This window comes from Syngnathus leptorhynchus, chromosome 7, assembly GCF_054491065.1.
Source record: "Syngnathus leptorhynchus isolate UIUO chromosome 7, UIUO_Slep, whole genome shotgun sequence".
In the NCBI taxonomy this organism is placed as follows: Eukaryota; Metazoa; Chordata; class Actinopteri; order Syngnathiformes; family Syngnathidae; genus Syngnathus; species Syngnathus leptorhynchus.
In genome coordinates, this window is record NC_141201.1 from 5693457 (window position 1) to 5712899 (window position 19443).

The following is a 19443-nucleotide window of genomic DNA, read 5'->3' on the forward strand; positions in this document are numbered from 1 at the left end:
GAAACGACAATGATCATTTGAATCAGGTGTGTTGCAACGAGGAGCCACGGAAAGAGGCGGGCTTCTTTTTTTTTGTATCGGATCAGAAAATAGGAGTCCGTTTTGATAATGATCTCATCCAGCCACTCAGAATGATGAGGGATGCGGTGAAAGTATTTGGAGAATTCCCGTGGCGTGGCTGCTGCTTGGAAGCAGCTCTTCCCAAATAAGGCCGGGCTTTTGAACTGCGCTGATGGAGTGGGAAGTGTTAGCAGGGAGCTGCAAAAGGCCATGCCCTTTTTAGGATGAACTTTTCTTTTTTCCCCTTCCCATCTAGCCCTCCTACTTCCCCATGATACGCCCTCCTTCCACGGCACCCACCCTTTCAAATGTTCCTGTCATTAAATCGTCTGGCCCACTTAAGGTAGCATTTTTAAAGAGGGAGGTTCTCCGCTAAGAAAATTGCCACACTCCACTACCAGCTGTGCAGTCGGCTAGCAGAGAGCAGATCTATTCCATCACAGTGAGTAAACTTTAATTACATTCATCCACGTGTCAACAAATGTGTACTTTATGACCTATTGACCTCCCAACTAGGCAGAAGGTCAGTAAGATGTGATCTTAATTATAAATTGACAGCTGACTAGGTGTGTTTGTTGTCGATTTACCAAGTGGAAGGTGTAGACGTATCCAAAACAAAATGCAATTCCATAAATGCATTTTTTTTTTTAGTTTACTTGAATCTGCTGGTGACTAAAGTAGATTTTATACTTTAAAAAAAAACGTCCAGGAAATAGTACAGGATTTGTCTCAATAGCACACAACCTTATTATCAGTAAATAAGTCAACCAAGACAGAAATCAACAAAGTATGCACTCAGGTAGCTAATCGGAAAGAAAACCATCCATAAATTATTTTGGGGGTTGCTAAGCGTGGTTGCTGGGCTGCATGATGTAATGTCCCTACAGAGTGCCATCTGGAAATGTCTGTTTCCTGTCCTGGCTGTAGGCAAACAGTCCTGGCGATGGCAACTGCTAACCACAGCAGGAAAACACAGCCGCAGAGAAGGGGAAAGTGAAAAAAAAAAATAGCAGCGGCCAATGTCGTAGTTGTGGGATGCAACATATTGAGAATCAATTTCAAGATTTAACTGTAGCAACACTGATTGATGCGCTGCCCGGGATAAGACATAAGGGCCCTCCCTCAAACCACAAATGGAGATTCTAATGAAAGAATCTCAGGTTTCTTCTCCCGCCCCCTTCATATGATGATCAAGAAGCTTGTGCATGTAAAAGTTGCTTGCAATAAGTGAGGACGCGAAAACCCTAAAATCCTTGTAAAATTCAAACATTTCATTGAAAATTGACACCACAAATTACAGTATCTTTTCACAATGGTACTTGCCAAGTAAATATGAGATACTTAAAAAAAAAAAAACCTTGTTTTTTTCTACACTATAACCAGTCCAACTCCATTTGGAGTCAATGGTGACAGCATCACCCACCCTGTCCTCATTTAGTGCCTTAACTATTTTGAATTTTGAACCTTCCCAGGAACAGGAAGGTGAAGTGACCTGACATCAAGATGGCAGCAAAGGTTGGCTGGTGCAGACAGCACCTTGATTGGGGTTCTGCACAAAAAAGCAATACTGTACAATAAATGGCAAGCATACAAAAAGCAGCAAGTCATGTGACAAAGAATAAAACCTGCAAAGATGGCTGATGTAGAGCTCCCTTTTATGCACCACGTAACTTTGACAAACAAAATGTCCGTTGTGTGGGAGGGACACTCTATGCTGATAATGTCACCCCAGTTGTGAAAGAGGAGATCCACTTGAGCAGCTGAGCATCTTTGCTTCATCACACGCTTGGGACATGCATGTCAAACATGTTTGTATATACAGTTCAAACGTATAGATCGATATTATAAATGCTTGAGTATCATCACGCGCATGTTTAAGCTTCCAAAGTTTGCTCGGTATGCCTGAAATCAAGGTTACGCTTGAAAATACGGAACATTGCAGAAATAAATGTTTTCTAATTCCCCCCCCCCCCCGCTTACCTCTTCCATGTCACCAGGCAGCCGGAATGGCAAACAAAGGCCCATCCTACGGCATGAGCCGGCAGGTTCAAGATAAGATCGAGAGCAAGTATGACCAGGAGCTGGAGCAGATTCTGGTGGAGTGGATCAGCCGCCAGTGTGGTCCTGGTGTCAAAAAGCCAGAGGAGGGAAAAATTGGATTCCAGACTTGGCTAAAGGACGGATGTGTGAGTGTACTCAGCATGATTGTATTGTAACCCAACTTGTGATCAATTTCCCTTGTCGCACATTTTGTTCGGTTCAGGTCCTGGGTGAATTGATCAACAGCCTTTTTCCTGGAGACAAACCTGTGAAGAAGATTCAGAGTTCACCCATGGCTTTCAAACAAATGGAGCAGATCTCTCAGTTTCTTAATGCTGCCGAGAAGTATGGCGTCACCAAAACTGACATGTTCCAGACCGTAGACCTCTGGGAAGGTTCGATGGGGGTTTTACTTGTTTTACTTTAAACACTAAAGTCAAGAGAGAACCAAACCCTTTTTTTTTTTTTTTTTTTTTCTGGGCAGGTAAAGACCTGGCAGCAGTGCAGAGGACTTTGTCAGCTCTCGGCAGCTTGGCGGTCACAAAGGATGAGGGCACGTACCAGGGTGACCCAAACTGGTTCTTCAAGTGGGTCCCCATTGTAAAAATAATGAATTTTTTACACCCTCAAGAATTTCTATTTATTTTTGTGTTTCTATATGTCTTGTAGGAAAGCGCAGGAGAACAAACGAGATTTCTCCGATGATCAGATGAAAGCTGGCAAGAATGTGATTGGTCTCCAGATGGGGTCAAACAAGGGAGCCAGTCAGGAAGGAATGAGCTACGGAAGGCCAAGACAAATCATGTAAACTCCCTGAGCCACATAAATAATACACGTATTACCCTGATGCCCTTTTAAACCATCAGAGAGCCTGTAAACACCCGCATTTGTAAAAAAGGTCCTAAATTTCCAATTTCAGTGACCCCTTGCTGCTTTATCGGGTACCTACTTTCAAATTAAGAACCCTAAGTCTCAACTTTTGACACATACCACCACACCATTGAATTTTGCAGAGCCTCACCTTGCGCTGTTGTCACTCCCAGTTTAGAAACTCAATGTGTCATATGCAAAAACAGTAAACGATAGTATATGATCCTGGATTTGGTAACAAGGAGCATGTAATCGCCAATCCTTGATAACACTGGGTAATATCCATGCTACTTAAAAAAGGATCTATATCTCCCGCTATCAATGCCTGCTGTATCAGCACTAATGTTTTGTACATTTTCATATTAAACTATGACTTGGAAGTAAGTGCGTGCAAAATCTGTGATTTGTGCAAGCTGAAGGGTGGACTGGGAAAGAAGTTATTTTCAATTATGGAGAATTGCACTAAAAAAAAAAGAATATTTGCAAATCTTTACAAATAAGACCATATTACATCATATCCTTTATTCCATAATTCATGAGACTTGCACAGAAAACACACCTTGCAACTCCTTTCTAACTGTACAACAGTAGAAAGAGAACTCTAAAATATATATGAACTTTTGTATAAAAAAAATAAACACAAATTATATACCAGTACAGTATAAGGCATAATATATGCAAATTTCAGAATTGAAAGAAAAAAAAAAATAGAATGCATATTTTACAATGGAAAAATTTAGGTCAAGTTTTTCAGTAGTTGGTTGATAACCCACAGAAAATATTCCTGGGGATTTCAAGTCAAATGCAATTTATCCTGCATCAAAAATATCTTACTCATAAAATATGTCTGTACCATAGTGGAATTTTAAATTGAGGCCACTTCAGAGGAAGACCTAACACTTGTCTCCCCCCCCCCGACACACACACACACCCAAGCTCAAGCGCACAGTAGATTCACACCTTCATAAAGTGCATACATTACATTCCTCACAATAGTAAGCTAATTCCTCTTTTACCGAGACCTTTTGGTTTTGCAAGGGATGGCCGCGCAGACACACCCATTTCAAAAAGATGTTCATACAAGGCCTCGAACTTGAAGCTCCACAGCAAACGTCATCCACAGTTTTCAGTCAACAGTCGACACCACACCGTAAGACAAACTCTGTGACCCGGGCTGGAGGAAGTTTGAATAAAAACCTGAGGTACCCAAAGAGCACTTTTGTCTGACCTTCAGCCTCTCCGTCACATGGTCAGCATTTCTCGATCGATAAGCGGCATTTTGGCCTCCGAGTCCAGCACCGTATGCAGTTCTGCCTCAGGTTCTCGTTCCTCCTCGCCACCGTTCTCTTCATCCAAAGGCTCTTCCACTCCTCTCCCACCACGCTCATTCCTCACTTTATGACCCGCTTGCCTCCAGGGCAGGCATTGGAGGCCTCTGAGGTCCAGGTGGGCTATGGCTGCCTCCATTATGTAGTAAAGAGACCAGAAGAGCGCAAAGCAGCCAAGCAGGAGGAGGAACTGGACAACAAAAAGAGCAGCGACATGGAAGGACATCAACCAGGGAGAATTGAAGTTCCAAAGAGTCACTGAACTTGAGAAAATAAAGACATGATGCTTTTTGATGGGGCTTGGGTCGGTGGGTCACAGAGAACGAACATCACAGAAATGCGTGAGATTTCTCTGGAAGCAACTTACCCTGAGGCTGCTCGAGGTGAAGGGACTGATAACCTCTGATGGTATATCAAGGCCTGGAGAGCAAGGCAGGGAGAAATTGCTGTCCAGATATTTGCCACTCATGGCATCCTCCACCAGCCTGTTATTAATTGGACAAGTGCTCAGTCACATGATCCACAGAAGAGCATATTGAGATAGTCCGTCGCCAATGCTCTCAACTGGTTTCAAAAACGTCATGAAGGTCTTACATTTGTCTATCCTTGACCTCCTTGAAAGTCATGGACGATCCATACAGAGTCAACTTCCACTGCTCTAACTTCCCCACGTCGGCGCATATTTGAGACAATGGTTCCTCTACGTGAGCACAGAGATGGATAAATGTGAGCGCCACAAAAACAAATCAAAACGTGTATGACTTGAGCAGATGTGGCTTACTATGGTCGGATATCTTGAGGCGGTATTGGCCGTCAGCCCTTTCCCCCCAGCAACGCACAGTGGAGAAGGTCCAATCCTGGTAACCTGCGGAGTCTCTGTGTGGGAGGAAAAAGCAAAGTCAGACCACAATATTCATTTTTGACATGGCTGAGACTCATGTATTCGGGATATGCTATGAGGGGAGGGCTCACCTGTCAACAGCCCGTCGAGCTCCGATGACCGATGAAATGCCGCTGGGACAGAACAAGACAATCTCCAGGTTGCCACGACACGGGTGGGTGATCGTCACGGTAACAGCCACATGCTCCAGTGTTTGCATCCCAGACAGCGCCAAGTCAGAAGCAGTGACTGAGAAGGGAAAACAGCATAGAACTTTTTGAATATACTCCATTTATTAGGGTTTTCAGAACTGTCCTTCTGAGAAAATGTTTTCACATTTACATTTTACCCACCCTGAATTTGGATTGGATTTGAATTAAATACTTGTGACAATTTGGATGGAACCTCACCTACCAAGAATATCATCAAGATGATCTTTTAGTACTTCCTGGACGATGACAACTAATGAGCTAATATGCTTTTTGACCATTTAAGGTTGCAAACACCCAGGGGACTTGGAAGGGACGTGAGTTGTATAAACAGAGGTGTAGAGCCAATAGGTAGAAATTTTCAGGAAGGTAGGAAAGTAAAGTAGCATAGACAAGAGGGGGGAAAAAATAACACAGTTGACAGTTATATTTCCTCTTTGATTTATTTTGAGAAGGATTAAGAGGAATGATAAGAATAATAGTTCAAGGGTAGAAGTAAATGTCTACTGAACAGGCAGTCCCTTTTGGCAGTGGGCCTGACCACTAAAAGGGCTCACGAGTGTGGAACACTTCAGATAAAGGAGGGGCGAGGAAAAGACATGCGAGGCAGGAAAGTATTTCTGCAACAAATATGTCACCAGGAGCTCAACATGTGGAAAATAAGACAATATTAATCCAAAAGAATAAATAGAGAAATAGAGAACTGAGCTGCTGAACTACATATGCCCAAAAGTCTGAAGTGAGACAACAAAGAAGTAAATGGGGATGCCGCAGTTCACAAAGAGCAGAACATGACCTAATATGGAGGCCAAGTCAGACTGAGTAGAACAAAGAAAGGGAAGGAGGAAGGCGGCTACACGGTGCAGTGTAGTTAACCATTAAATGCAGAGTTGAGAAAGAAGAAAGCAGCTACACCTGTCCAGATACGGAGCATCTCCTCGGGATATGTTGGAATGGACACTTTCTCCGCTATTACTGAGCTCTGATAGGACACAAGAAATGGCACTGACTCCCATACCTATAAAAAGCAGAACAAGAATACACATTTCCTTGATTGAGTAATTATTGAGAACTATTTTTGCCTCCGACCTCTAATGATGTACCTTGGCTGCATTAACAAGTTTCCATGCGTTGAGGAGACCAAAACCATGTTGATGACTGTGACTGAAGCCTGCTCCGTTCTCCCTCCAGTCTGAACTGTTGTCACACTAATGGACGTTCATCCACAACAAACAAGGTTACTATTTTGTTCTCATGCCTAAACGCTCTCCACTGAGAGCGGGTATAGTGGGACGAGGCACCAAATGGTTTACCTTGGTGGCAGTGAAGGCGATGATGTGCTGGACGTCCCTCCAAGTGAGGCAAGGCCGGACTTGAAGCATGAGGGCCACCATACCGGCCGCCAGGGGGGCGGCGGCAGACGTGCCGGTGTGACGCTCAGTGCAGCCTGTCCCCTGCTGCATGAACCAGTCTGATGTTACCTACATAGATGGGATGGCAGTGAGGCTATACATACCGTAGAGAGCCTTGTACGGTATAAACGGCAAGGTGTTGGTAATAGCTCTGCTCGTAGACAAACAGGAACTCGCAAGACTTTGACGGAATATGCATCACAGGCCACCCATGTCAGCAGCAGTGACTTAAACAGTTAAGAATGCTTTTGTCAACAACCTCCGCCACAGATTTGTGCATCTCATACAGGATTGGATTGCAGTATTCAGTGGACAAAAAGCCAGGAAAGAAAACTCGAAGCCGTCTGATCGCTTTGGGAGAGCACAAACATAAAACACTAAGAATGTGTGTCCGTTGCATTTGTGTCGACGGTGGATTTAACAACATTCAGGTGGTCTAGCTTTAAAGAAAGCCGAGAACAGGAATTTGTCCAAATAAAAATAAAGAGCCATTAAGTATATTTACTCTAACAGAGGATAAGAGATCAACTAAACGTAAATAGGAATAAATCTTTTAACTATAGACACTAAAGTAAACAGAGCCAACTCCTAATGGATTTGGGATTAGATTGCAAACTTGCCAAGTTTCATCTGAACTCCATTAAACATGTTCATGATAGTACAAGGTCCTGTCACTAAACATTAGACCTCAAAAATGAAGAAAAAAAAAAAGAAAACTGCAAAAGCAGCAAATAGGTCAGTTCCTGAGGGGGGGGGGGGTGCAATTCTTTTGTCTAAGTATTGTACAGTGTGTGTTAAATAAATGGCTGCTATATCACTCTGACAGTCAAATCCACGCACATGCATTACACATAAGTGCGGACATTTTCGGCACGGTGCTGTGCAGTTAACGACAAGCATAATGGAGGGAGGAATTCTCCACAGTCCCAGTGTAAACACTCTCCCTAACAGCTGTTCAAGCTGACCAAGATTTCCGGCTCATGATCACTGTTAGTGTGTGGCTGTTTTTTTTTGTTGTTGTCTAAAACAGCTGTTGTGACGCAACAGCTCACAATATTAGCATTGCATTCAATGTAAACAAAAGAAGTGTCTGTTTATTATGATGGACAGACACTGGAATCACATTTCCCAGATTCTCCTTTGGCTGTGCTCTAGCCAGTTCTCAAATTCTACAATTCTCAAAAAAGCATTTGTTGTGTCGCGTTTCCATCCCGAATGGGTCACATAGTTAAATGTGAAAATTCCAGTGTGAGGTTAACACTTGGTCATTGAGTACACTGTGGTCAGCTCATGGCTCACCCGCCTCTAGAGAGAGGTCATTTTGTCAAATTGCTTTTCCCCCCCAGGCAAAGGCATTCTCAGCCCAAAATGTTTCCATAGCGACGAGGGACAAACAGCACCAAACGAGTAGCTTGTTTGGTTTGTATTGGTAGCCGTCTTATTTTCTTTTTACACCGCAATGAAATCAGTGACCCTGAAACGATCAAAGCAATTTTTTTCCACATGCATTTTGTGTTGTGAGACCTACAATGCTCCTCAGCTTGTCCTTCCCACTGCTGAAAGTGACAGCCAACATAGACGCACACTCTTCGGCATAAAAGGGCATCCTGCCATTCTCGTCAACAGCTCCTGCATTCGAAACAGTACAATATAACAACCAGGTTGGTCCCCAAGCTAATTCTAAATGTCGACTTGCAAAAATGTACACTATTTTTACCAATAGTGATGGTGTAGATGGAGTTGGCATAACCATCATAATTGCAGTTGTCATTGTATTGACCTCCATTACCACTGGCTACCACAAAGACGCTTCCAAAGCCACGTCTTCCTGCAATGACGCCGTGCTGAAGTGCAGCCTGTGAAGAAAAGAAAATATCCAACTCACTCACCAACTTTGAGCTATGAAACGACATGAAAGCTTGCAATGAAAATATTGAGGTGTATTGCCCCCTGCAGGACAAAAAGAACACTAAAAAAAAAACATTCTCACTTTGCCCAAGGGGTGGGGCCCATCCACAGTGTGTCCATCATCATCAGGACCCCAACTAGGAGAAAACACAATTGACATTAATTTCCCAATGTGTGATAGATTGATTTAATAGGTTTTGAAAATGACACAAACTTGACAAAAGTAACACTTGTGTGTTACCTGCAGCTGTAGATGTCGTTGATTTGATAGTGCTTGTTGAAGGCTATGGCCTCGAGGCTATCTGTCAGGGGGCCATCCAGGACCCTTATACCTGGGGATGAACGAGATTGATGTTTCAACCGATGGCTCAGTCAACGCATTTCAATGGAGCGTTCACTATAAATGACATTTTTATTGTGTTACCTGCCACCTTACTGCCATACGCTACGCCCACAGCACAAAAGCTGTTGTTTGGAACTGCAGCGATCTCGCCGGCACATCGGGTACCGTGGTGGTTATCGTTGTGCACGTCTGAGTGGGGCATGGGGTCTGGGTCATTGGAGTTCAGATCATAGCTGCCCTCGGGACTCTATTACATTTGGGTAGATATATAATCGTTTGAATAATCATTCTTATGATTCTCTTGAAATGACTGTTAATGGCATACATGAAGAGTAACTTACATAATTGGCTTTTATATCTTGATGGGTGTGTTGCAGCCCATCATCTACCACCACCACGGTGACCCCTTGGCCGGTAATGTTGCGCTCCCAAATTCCCGTCACATTGATGTCCATGTCCTTATTGACATGATTGTGCTTTAATGTAGGCATATCATTAAAAAAGGGGAGGATAGAGATTAAAGTTGTTACATTGTTGATACAGAACAGGTTATCGATCATAAAGTAAAACTAGGCCTTACCAGGTGCCACTGTTTTGGGTAGTGAGGGTCATTAAAAGCCATAGATCTTTTCGAACGGCTGAGTATCCTCTCTTGGGAGTACCAAAGGACATTAGGGTGGTTTGCGAGCACATTCGAAGCATGGGGGTTATTCCTCCAAATATTAGCACCAAGTTGAGAAGAACACAGCATGTAGTGGCCCTCTAGCTGTCCAATCTGACCTTGGTTGTGCAGCCCAGCCTGTTCTGCCACCTGGAATGGTGAAAGTAGAGATGATGTACACAAGGACATTAATGTAGAGTTTGTTCCCACACCCGACAAGTTCAAAGTGTGCATAAAGCACAGTACCTGGTTAGCAATTACATCGAGTTCCTCAGATCCCCAAAGATGCGGGTCAACATCGAGGCGGACAGCCCATGACTGACCTGGACCGCAGGATGGCGTTGAAGTCGAATGGGGAAAAGGAAATGACGGAGCGACAGAAGGCAGATGTGCCAGAAGTAAAAAAGCAAACGATGAGAGAAACAGGAGAAGAATGAATGAGGTGACGCGGAGAGTTGCCATCACAACAAAGGATGACAACAAGAGCCACCTGGGCGAGCCTTCATCTGAACATCAATCTGAAGGTGAAAAAAAAAGACAGCAAACACAAAGTTCGGTCAATGGCGATTTGAAAATAAAGGCTGGGTCAGCATATGGCATTTCTGTGAGGTTTCCTCTTACAAATTGAACCCTATAAGATTTACCCTGTGTTTAGCGTTGTAACTGCTCATCGGCAAATTCCGAAGGAGCCCGATAGTGATCATAATCATTTAAAACGTGCCTTGAGTCGAGAAACTTTTAAAACATAAAGGAAGACCACCATTCTAGTACCATCGAGACTGTACTTTGAATTGCTTTGTAGCTACATAGGTCAAACCGATACTGTATATCTAGCTTATTTCTTTAGCCGATTGCTGTATAATTCGGTATTGTACGTAAGGCTAGAAGTAAAATAACAGGTTAGACAGCTAACAGCAGTAAGCAAACTCGTTTTTCTTTTTCAAATCATTGTCTCGTCTTTATGCGGAAGTTATCAGCAATGTAGCAATACAGTGTCATAGATCGTGCGTCTATTTCCTGTATTTTAGTAAATAAAGGACTACTCGACATTGTGTTTTAAAATTTAAAAGGGTCTGACGTTAAATACCTTGAAATGCGACTCGTTCTTCTCATGTGCCTCTTGTGAAATTTGTGAAAACTACTGTATACACTCCTATGACGTGTTGTTTGGGTCACTTCCGCAATACGTCAATTGGGCACTGCTTGTGCGTATGACGTCATTGGGTTGCGCTTCAGAAACACGTTAGAATCCCCAAATTACTTTTCTTTTATTCGTCATAGACATCTGCAAACCCGTTTTTTTTTTTCTAAATGTATTTTGACCTTAACATTTGTGAGACTACAAGTAATAATTTCATCTACTCGTGCATGTAATCCATATATTCATTTATTTATTTTTATTATTGATAATTATTTCCTGTTCTTTAACATATTCTGTAAACCTGTCATTTACTATCAAATTCTGTTTTTTTAGGAAATAAAAAGACTGCATATTTTTCTAAAGCCTTTAACATTGAATCTGTGAATATGCTTTATTGCCAATCGTATTACATAATAAAAAAAAAATTCAATGCCTGATGCACTGTTGAAGTGAAACAATAAATTTTCAATGCAACTGGGATGATGTGGTTCATTAAAAAATATATATATAATAATAATAATAATAATAATAATAATAATTTATAACTAAGCACAAAATGGGTGGAATTATGGTTCAATGTCTTTTTGAGCCATAATGGGAAAAAAAACTTGCAAGGGTACATATCATTGTTTTAAATGACACTTCTTTCCCTTTATTAATATTCAAACATTTTTGTGGGCAAATTCCAAATGTTTATCCAGTTAAAAAAACATCCAATAATGAATCGCATGTGGGATACATGCAACATTTTTCTGAAACAATGTACGTAAAATGCTCATGTTCTTGTGTTTTAAAGTGATAAAAATCTCACCAACTTCAATTACATTTTCCTCAGTAAATAAGAAAAAAAAAAATATAGACTGGGGTTATATACTCTGCCGAACTTCATACCGACAAAATTACTCCATTAGATATTGCAATTAAAACTATATCAAATGAATTCTTGGTGTGTTATAAATGCGCCATTTGAAATAAATAACTTTCTGTGTCATGAAAAAAAAAAGCCTTAAAGGTTTTAGATTAACATTTAAAATACAATATCGATGATGTGCAATAATGCGGACTTTCTTTGCAACAATAACAAAATGTGGCGTACTGTCCTTCAGAACAAAATAAAAATATGTCAAACTAACGTTATGTACAATAGATACACTTAAGATTAGAGTACAATAAGTGACATCAAATACCGACAAGGTGTTCAGCAGCTTCAAGCAAAACAAATTACGAGGTGATATAAGACATGTTAAGCTTACGTAGTTTTCCTTAAGAATTCTTTGGCGGAGTTTGAGAAATAGTGTATTTTAATAGATGTCATTATATAATGTTCAGTAGTTTCATTCATTAAATCCGTCGGATGACTTTTCACGAGTACAGCTACACGCGAGCGCGCAAACAAACGCAGACATGCTGACATCTCATTCCTTTTTCGTCGTAAGCAACAAAGAGTAGATCTAAAAACACACATTAAAACCACACACAGTTAATCATGCCATTGCACACGGTGTCAATTATGGCTCCCTAAACATTGTAAACATCCAGGTCAGTTCATTGCATCAAGCTCTGTAGTATTTTTCTTTTGGGTTACCATCTAATAAATATCTGTTTCTAATCAAGTATTGATTATAAATTGAAATCATATATAGATGCTGAAAGCTATTTGTTTCCCTTTTTCAGCCTTTGTTTAAATAAGGCTGATCTGCATAGTAGCCTGCATGAAACAGGAACCGTTTGATTAATATTTATTTTGCCATCACAAGCCTGTCTGTGCTTGGTTCTAGGACACACGTAGAGTGTCTTTCAAGTCGTTTCTTTTCCTCGCAAATAAATCTTCAATTATTTTTGCTTTGCCGCACAGACGGGGCCTCCTGTCAAGAAGCGATAGCAAAGCAGTTTCTCTTAGCATCGCCACGACATCCAGCCATAACATTTTACAGTACAGTACAACAATAAATGGAGTGGTCTCGATCGCAAATGCAAGACTCAAAGTGTTGTATTAAGATTGAGGTCATTATGACTCCGGTCAATTATTTGCATGTGATGTATTGGAAATGGGAATACAAGGCTCCATGTTAACCCAGCTAATTTGAAGGCTCCATGATTCCCATAGTCTTCTGGTTCACCGGCTCACTTAAGAAGTGATATGTCATCAGAGAAGTCTCCCTGTGGGTGAAGGCAGCGAGCAAAGCGCCACTGGCACACCATGAGACACAATGGCAACATGAAGAGAGCACAGATACCCGCCATGATGTAGGCAATAGTCATAAGAGTGGACTCGTCCGTCTGGGGGATGTTGTAGCCGCAGTCTTCCAGATCAATACCGTAGAACGGGCCTTCCACAGAGGCTGTGCGAAACTCGTCATGAACTGAAAATGGCAGAGTGGGGTGGGTTGTGATTAGGAGAAAAAAAATAAATAAAAGCTCACAGACAGAAAAAGGTGGTTAAGTACCTTTGGTTAAGCAACCATAATCCTTGAATACAATACAAATTCATTCACATCTCTATTTCTCCACGCCATCTTACTCACCATGGCATGTGCTGACAGCAAAACCGATTCGGCTCTTTTCTCGATCAAACACCACATAGAATCCTTCCATGATAACCGCTCCCATAACTGTGCCGGTGCTCGACGGGGACACGGCAAACTTATAGCAGTCTTCCTGAGCAGAAGCGACGTCCTCAACTGGCCGCAGGTATTGCTGGATGGAAAGACGATAATGTCTGTTACAATTTTTCCGCTATATTACAGCGGCGAGCAGTGGGGCTCAACGAACTTGGCTAAGTTGACCGTAGAAATTGGTTCGGGACTAAAACGGACAAAAATTCTGTGCCGTTACCTGGGGCAAGATGGAGATTCGAAAGGACTGATTACGGTTTTCACTCATCAGATAGAGAGAGATGACTGGGAAGATATTCCAAGGCGTTGTGCCGGCTTGCCAACACACCAGCTGCTCGCCGAGCCAGAACCCAGACGGAAACTGTTCTGTCTGAAATACAGGCCGGGAAATGGGTTCATCAAGCTACCATACGACAGACCACTTTGCCATTTAAAATTCACGATATAGGTCAGTTTATCCCTTCAATTTGATTCCAATCTGTAGCCAAATTCAATAAATGTGTACTGACTGAGGAAGCTGCTTCAATAGCCTTGACAGCGGCCTGGAAAACCTTCCGGGGTAGTCGAAGGTTCGTTGTGCCACTGTCCACAATGCTCTTATCGTAGTTGTACTGCAAAGGATGGAGAAATAACAAATAATAGCTTTTGCAATATGCACAACTCAAAAGATTTTTTTTTCCTTGACTTAATGCCAGATGCCAGTGCCATCTGTGCATCACAGCTTACCTCCTTGCAGTCCATGTTGAGGTCCTGTCCATTCACCTCAATACGCACGATAATGACCTCATAGTACCACTCCCTACGGATGGGAGTATACCAAAGCTCTCCTACATAGAGGGATGTGTCTATGCCTCCGATTATCTACAGGATAAAAAAAAACATACGTGTTGGCCATGCACACCGGATGATATACGAACTTTTGTGTTTGTATCACTGCTGCGTGTGTCTTACCATGCTCCCTCCAACAGTGGCGCTGCCCAGGGAGTAGTTTTGGGTAAAGCCAGCACCACATAACTGGAGTGAGAAGAAGTTGGGGACCGGAGTTTGGCGAACCAGGGAATCGAAGAAGGGCTCCAATCTCTCATCAGGCTGAAACAAGATATTTACTTTTAATTATTATTTGAGGTCAATTTTAGTCTTCGTTTATATTATATTATTAATTGCAAAACAAGCAGTGGGGAAATGTGATTCCATTTTGTTTTGGTGTAAAAACAAAAAACAAATTAAAATAATCATGAAAAGCTCTTACTATTTTTGCACTTTAATTTCCTTAACTGACGTTGAGGAAAAGCAACAATCACTGCCTATACCATACCCGTGCTATATCAGCATAGGCCAGTCCAAGTATTCCTTCCCAGTTAGATCCATTGATGAAAAAGCGATCGGATTGGGTGATTGCAGCAATGTTGGCACGGAGCGTGGCATTTGGGCCGTGTGGAACGGAGACGAGATCTGTACCCAACTCGCCTTCCCATCGACCCTGGGTATATGGAACATACACGCTTCTTCCAAGGTCCCGGTAAGAGGTGGAACTGTGAATGGACGGCAATAACCATTTACCGATGATCAACAAATGCATAGATAGGATCTGTGTGTACTATCATTATTTTTTACATATTTATTAGTGAATGAGGTCCATTGTCATTTGATGTTTTTGTAAGCAAATGAGTTAAAAAATTGAATAAATCAGTTATTTAATTGCAAGGCCCCATCACCAAGCCGCATGGTAGACTAATGCTAATAAATTGTGTATTTCTATTGCTGACTTTGAGAATACTCACAGTGAACGATGGTAGTATCTGCGCAAAAATGGATGAGCAGCCGCTCCAACAGCAAAGTTACTGCTTCCCGTATCCACTAGGATGTTCAGCTAGAGAGTGGAGAAAAAAACAACAGTATTGTTTAAATATGCCCATATGAAAAAAAGTTAGTCTGAAATCATGCAGTACATCAGTCGTTTCCTGTATTTGCATCCACTCATCACTTCTGACACCACACAGTCTAGGTTGTCCTCTTTTGTAATGTCCTGAGTGGTGTTTCCTGTCACCCTGAATGTCCTTCCCCTCTGTCTCCAGTCGAACCTTGTACCCCTCTCGGGTTGCCCATTCAAATCTCTGTCTCTTTATTTGGCTCCTCTTTGGTTGACATCTCAATGTGAGTATCATATTTTGCAGTCTGACAAACAGTGAATGAAAGTTAACTAGGACATCAGCACAATTGCTAGTTATATTATGCACATTCTCCACTTCATGATATATAACCTTATTCAAAAATATATTCATTTTCATTTTCCGATGCAAAAATTCCACAGACTAGACCCCCTTTTTTTTGCCAATGTATTTAAATCACTGGAAATGCATCGCTCTGAATATTGTGTGCGCGAAAAAAATGCTGACCGATATAAAAAACGGACTCCAATGTCAGAGATTGAGTTTTGACTCTACTTACTCAAGTACTACATTACCTTTTGCGGAGGAGAGCCCACGGCCATCTCCACGTAATATCCCTGCCCGGACTTCCCCCGTAGGTTGTCGATCATATCTACGAAGTTGATGCCGCTGGGTGTCACTCCCCTCCGCCGGCGAGCGCTCAGCCTCCTCGCGTGGCCACGCTCAAGGGGAGGCGGTGATTCGGTGCGAGCTCCTTGGCTCAGAGGCAAGCGAATAGCTCGAGGCAGGCCCGAAGTATCCGGCACCGGTTGGCCGCCGCCTAGCTGACACAGAATGATCCACGCCAGAATTACTGGCAGCAGGCGAGGTTGAGTTCTCGACGACTCCATGATGGAGCACAGGACCGTTGCAACTGGAAGATGATGGCTTGTTTCCGCTCAATTAGACATTCAGTTTCCGGCGACACGGGATAGTGGAGGTGGTGAACGAGCTAAGATGACGGCTAAATCCATGACACAGTTGACCGTGGTCTACCTCGGTGTACTGACGTAATACTACAACGGAGAGAGAAATCTTCTTTTTTCACACTACTGAAATTCTTACTAAAACGATCATCTTCAGGCAACCCTCGGTGTTACGGAGAGCTCGGGGGCTAAAATAATCGAAGGCCCGTGGCTTTTTCTCTCGATGACCGAACGTAGTGATAACAAGGAGGCTGTCCGGGGGGTTGACGGCCTACTGGCATCCGCACCCTTTACGAAGTCGTTCATCTTGTTCACCACCTCCCTGCCTCCTCCCGGTCTTCCTCCATCCGCCCTACTGCATCTTCGAGATCGACAACCCCAGCATCATCGTTGACTGGAAAAAGGGGCATTGACTTCCTGTGAGAAATTTCAAAATAAAAGGCTTTTCGAAATAAAGGTCAGATGTGACGGGATGCAGTTTATCGGCGACCACGAGGACTATTCAGCGTAGAAAATGTTTCAAAAGTAAAGATTCGAAAGTTTAGTCAAGTACAAGTGGAACTTTTTGTTTCAAGATATCCGTTTTAATAACACAACGGGGAAAAAAAAGCTTTTCTGTTCACAAATAGTTTGACCTCTTATTTACTTACATGGGCCTAGTGGAGGTAATAATAAAACGTCCAATTGAAAATGTGAGTCATTGATTATCCGTCTCTCTCTCTACGACACATTGTTACTTTGAGAAGATCCAGCACATTCCCAGTAAGACGGTAAGCGGTTGAGGAAGGAAGCTGGAGCTCCAAAATCAAAATTTCCATTGTTGCTACCGACTACTGCATCTGTGAAGTTGCAACACTCTCCATTTTGCTCCATCAGATGCGAGACTGCCTCCTGTGCTGAAAATGCAAACAGATTGTGTCGTTGTTACAGTTACAATTGTTATAAAACAATTCATTCATTAATGATGACAGTAAATTGTAAAAAAAAAAAGATAAAAAGTTACAGTAGATGTATTATTTTCAGATATTACAATGAATATTATAGTACATCCATGTAGAGAAAAACATGACTACACTCACTTTTTAAGCCCCTTTCCCTTCCTGTGTTTGTGACATTGCGCTCAGTCGTGTCCTCTGATGGATTCCACATTCCGAGAGGCTTGGAAATGTTTCCCCTGTGTTCACATAAAGCATTTATCTGACACCTTCTTGTACTCTGGATTAATTGCACAGTGTACACTAACCAATCCTGTGTGTCTGTTGTTCTGAAGCCTTTAGCGAATGGATTGCTAGCTATCTTCAGCTGAGTGATCTGGAAGTAAGATAGATTCAATTCCATCAGTAATAACAGGCAAGGACACATCTGAGAAATATTTCATTCCAAACCTGTCTCGGTTTTCTTACCCTGTGGTTTTGATAGGCAGTGACTGCCATGAAGCGTGTCTCGGGGAAGGAGAAGGAGCAAAAGTTTCTGTGTGCATTTAAATGGCCGTTGGGCGCTGTATCCACATACACTACATGGAAGCGTGGCTGGTAGCGATGCATTGAATTCAATATCATCTGGGGGGGAGAGAAAAAAAGAAAACATTTTGAACCTTTTTTTTTTCTTCTTTTCCATGAAATATTCTTCTAAACACAATGAAGAAAACTGACATGCCCATTGTCATCCAGCAGGTTGTTGGTCAGCTTGAGCGTGTCAAAGGACACAGTTTGTTTCATCCACTGGGCTCCACGAGCTGGTGAGTCCGGGTGGAAGTGCATCCGGCTCGGAGCCGCAATATCTGCTCGACCTGCTACCAACCAGGATGAGCTGTGGAACGCATATCTGACACACGCATTATAACCTAACTCTATGCAATTGAATTGAAGAAGATTAGATCATCGTTGATCATGAATTACCTATATCTTTTATCATCTACGGGAATAAAATCCATGAGCAGAACATATTCGGCAGTAGGATCCATTCCCGAGATTCGCACCTGGAACGTCGGAAACATCCTCCTACCAGTTTTTGAACAGAAATGGAATCACAGGGGGAATTTCAAGCAGAAGGAGCAAACAGAATTTCAATTATTACCTCCCAGCTTTGGTGACTATCATTTCAGTACCTAGCTCATCAAACTGCTGCCATAGAGAATGCATCTCCAGCTGAACTCTGACCTTATTGACTGGCGGGACCTTAACGCTCAACAGCGATGGACTGTTTGGGCAACACATCAAAGGTAATGTACAATTTTGAGACAGTGTTGAACCTGAAGAGAGAACATTATACGTAATCATCATCACGTAAAGATACGATGTTAGTACTTACTTACCATTCCTCGACATTCTTGTAACGTTTAGGGATTGTATGCCGGCTTTCTCTTTTCAGCTTTTTGTGAGTGTGTTCTTTTGTAGCAGCTCCCTTTTTTTTTTATATCAACAGTTGAAAAGAAAAATGGTAATCGCCCTCCAAGTCTTCCCAAAGCGCATCGCAACATTTGTGAGAAAGTGGTGGGAGCATCGGGAGTGCGGGCAGGTTTTATACATCTTGTGACTCTCACTGGGGACCACAGAGCCTTCCTCATCCATTATAGTACACATAATGTCACTGACATGTACTAGTCACAGCTGCACATGTCTATGTGGCCCCAAGAGCTGTCACAATTAAACACACATTTCGCCAACAAATCACACATCCAAGCCGTGCGTACGTTAACGCCTATTTGATTTAGCCCAAAGCCTAAATGCTGCCTTGTAACACATTATTAACTTTCAACTTATAGTTACTTTGTGTGGATGGATGTAGAGGGGAAACAAATTGATTCGATTTTTCATTGAGAATTTGAAAAGCTGAGTTTCATCACCACACTGCTTATACGGGTGGGTTATTAATTATTTAAAAGTGAATGCGGAAATGAAATCTGTGTTTTTTGTTATTTGGTTTATAATTTAGATTTGGGTGTGTTTGTATGTGCACGAGGCGATTTGTGTATGTGCGTGTGTGCACGAGCCGATTTGATAGTGTTGAAGGTTTTCAGCCTGGGGTGTTTTTACCCTAATCAAGACCAGACTTAAGTTTGTCAATAAACCAGGTCACGTTGTGGATTTATCAACTCATTAATCACAGCTGAATGATCAACG

General features: G+C 42.2%; 4 protein-coding genes across 6 annotated transcripts; 1 reads left to right on the plus strand and 3 right to left on the minus strand.

The window, feature by feature from the left end:
* Positions 1 to 335: 335 nt before the first annotated feature.
* On the plus strand, positions 336 to 3354 carry tagln (transgelin). 2 transcript variants are annotated; one of them, XM_085916108.1, is made up of 6 exons: positions 356 to 502; positions 1533 to 1575; positions 2058 to 2246; positions 2324 to 2495; positions 2585 to 2687; positions 2770 to 3354. In XM_085916108.1, the coding sequence occupies exons 2-6, from the start codon at positions 1564 to 1566 to the stop codon at positions 2906 to 2908; spliced, it is 615 nt and encodes a 204-aa protein (XP_085772234.1). In that variant the 5' UTR covers positions 356 to 502; positions 1533 to 1563; the 3' UTR covers positions 2909 to 3354. The 2 variants fall into 2 exon arrangements, with proteins under 2 accessions (XP_085772235.1, XP_085772234.1); XM_085916109.1 differs by lacking the exon at positions 1533 to 1575 and having other exon boundaries at positions 336 to 502.
* Positions 3355 to 3476: 122 nt separating this feature from the next.
* On the minus strand, positions 3477 to 10928 carry pcsk7 (proprotein convertase subtilisin/kexin type 7). The gene is made up of 17 exons (XM_085916107.1): positions 10799 to 10928; positions 9958 to 10229; positions 9631 to 9861; positions 9392 to 9526; positions 9132 to 9297; positions 8949 to 9039; positions 8790 to 8844; positions 8517 to 8655; positions 8328 to 8428; positions 6701 to 6868; positions 6491 to 6595; positions 6303 to 6405; positions 5271 to 5427; positions 5080 to 5174; positions 4893 to 4998; positions 4666 to 4783; positions 3477 to 4488 (listed from the first exon to the last, which is right to left on the minus strand). The coding sequence occupies exons 2-17, from the start codon at positions 10171 to 10173 to the stop codon at positions 4213 to 4215; spliced, it is 2262 nt and encodes a 753-aa protein (XP_085772233.1). The 5' UTR covers positions 10174 to 10229; positions 10799 to 10928; the 3' UTR covers positions 3477 to 4212.
* A 567-nt stretch (positions 10929 to 11495) lies between these two features.
* On the minus strand, positions 11496 to 16711 carry bace1 (beta-secretase 1). 2 transcript variants are annotated; one of them, XM_085917214.1, is made up of 10 exons: positions 15932 to 16711; positions 15249 to 15337; positions 14783 to 14999; positions 14419 to 14556; positions 14194 to 14328; positions 13977 to 14078; positions 13688 to 13837; positions 13378 to 13549; positions 13090 to 13215; positions 11496 to 12303 (listed from the first exon to the last, which is right to left on the minus strand). In XM_085917214.1, the coding sequence occupies exons 1-10, from the start codon at positions 16244 to 16246 to the stop codon at positions 12227 to 12229; spliced, it is 1521 nt and encodes a 506-aa protein (XP_085773340.1). In that variant the 5' UTR covers positions 16247 to 16711; the 3' UTR covers positions 11496 to 12226. The 2 variants fall into 2 exon arrangements, with proteins under 2 accessions (XP_085773340.1, XP_085773338.1); XM_085917212.1 differs by having other exon boundaries at positions 11496 to 13215.
* A 226-nt stretch (positions 16712 to 16937) lies between these two features.
* LOC147054398 (T-box transcription factor TBX1) lies at positions 16938 to 18369 on the minus strand. Its single transcript, XM_085917215.1, has 6 exons — positions 18220 to 18369; positions 17974 to 18145; positions 17725 to 17880; positions 17565 to 17632; positions 17401 to 17495; positions 16938 to 17217 (listed from the first exon to the last, which is right to left on the minus strand). Exons 1-6 carry the CDS (start codon positions 18315 to 18317, stop codon positions 17042 to 17044), a joined length of 765 nt encoding a protein of 254 aa, XP_085773341.1. The 5' UTR covers positions 18318 to 18369; the 3' UTR covers positions 16938 to 17041.
* Between the last annotated feature and the right edge of the window lie 1074 nt (positions 18370 to 19443).

What these genes read in the sequence shown, in the direction of transcription:
- pcsk7 (XM_085916107.1), bottom strand. Translation starts at nt 10,173, where the DNA reads ATGGCAACTCTCCGCGTCACCTCATTCATTCTTCTCCTGTTTCTCTCA. An exon ending in GCTCGACGGGCTGTTGACAG is followed by an intron (nt 5,175 to 5,270) that starts GTGAGCCCTCCC and finishes CCTCCCACACAG; the next exon opens with AGACTCCGCAGGTTACCAGG. An exon ending in TCACCTCGAGCAGCCTCAGG is followed by an intron (nt 4,489 to 4,665) that starts GTAAGTTGCTTC and finishes TTTGTTGTCCAG; the next exon opens with TTCCTCCTCCTGCTTGGCTG.
- bace1 (XM_085917212.1), bottom strand. Translation starts at nt 16,246, where the DNA reads ATGGAGTCGTCGAGAACTCAACCTCGCCTGCTGCCAGTAATTCTGGCG. An exon ending in TGGGCTCTCCTCCGCAAAAG is followed by an intron (nt 15,338 to 15,931) that starts GTAATGTAGTAC and finishes TCCACTCTCTAG; the next exon opens with CTGAACATCCTAGTGGATAC. An exon ending in CCTATGCTGATATAGCACGG is followed by an intron (nt 14,557 to 14,782) that starts GTATGGTATAGG and finishes ATCTTGTTTCAG; the next exon opens with CCTGATGAGAGATTGGAGCC.
- LOC147054398 (XM_085917215.1), bottom strand. Translation starts at nt 18,317, where the DNA reads ATGTTTCCGACGTTCCAGGTGCGAATCTCGGGAATGGATCCTACTGCC. An exon ending in TGCTGGATGACAATGGGCAT is followed by an intron (nt 17,881 to 17,973) that starts GTCAGTTTTCTT and finishes TCTCCCCCCCAG; the next exon opens with ATGATATTGAATTCAATGCA. An exon ending in CTGCCTATCAAAACCACAGG is followed by an intron (nt 17,633 to 17,724) that starts GTAAGAAAACCG and finishes TCTTACTTCCAG; the next exon opens with ATCACTCAGCTGAAGATAGC.
- tagln (XM_085916108.1), top strand. An exon ending in CTTGGCTAAAGGACGGATGT is followed by an intron (nt 2,247 to 2,323) that starts GTGAGTGTACTC and finishes TGTTCGGTTCAG; the next exon opens with GTCCTGGGTGAATTGATCAA. An exon ending in GACCCAAACTGGTTCTTCAA is followed by an intron (nt 2,688 to 2,769) that starts GTGGGTCCCCAT and finishes TATGTCTTGTAG; the next exon opens with GAAAGCGCAGGAGAACAAAC.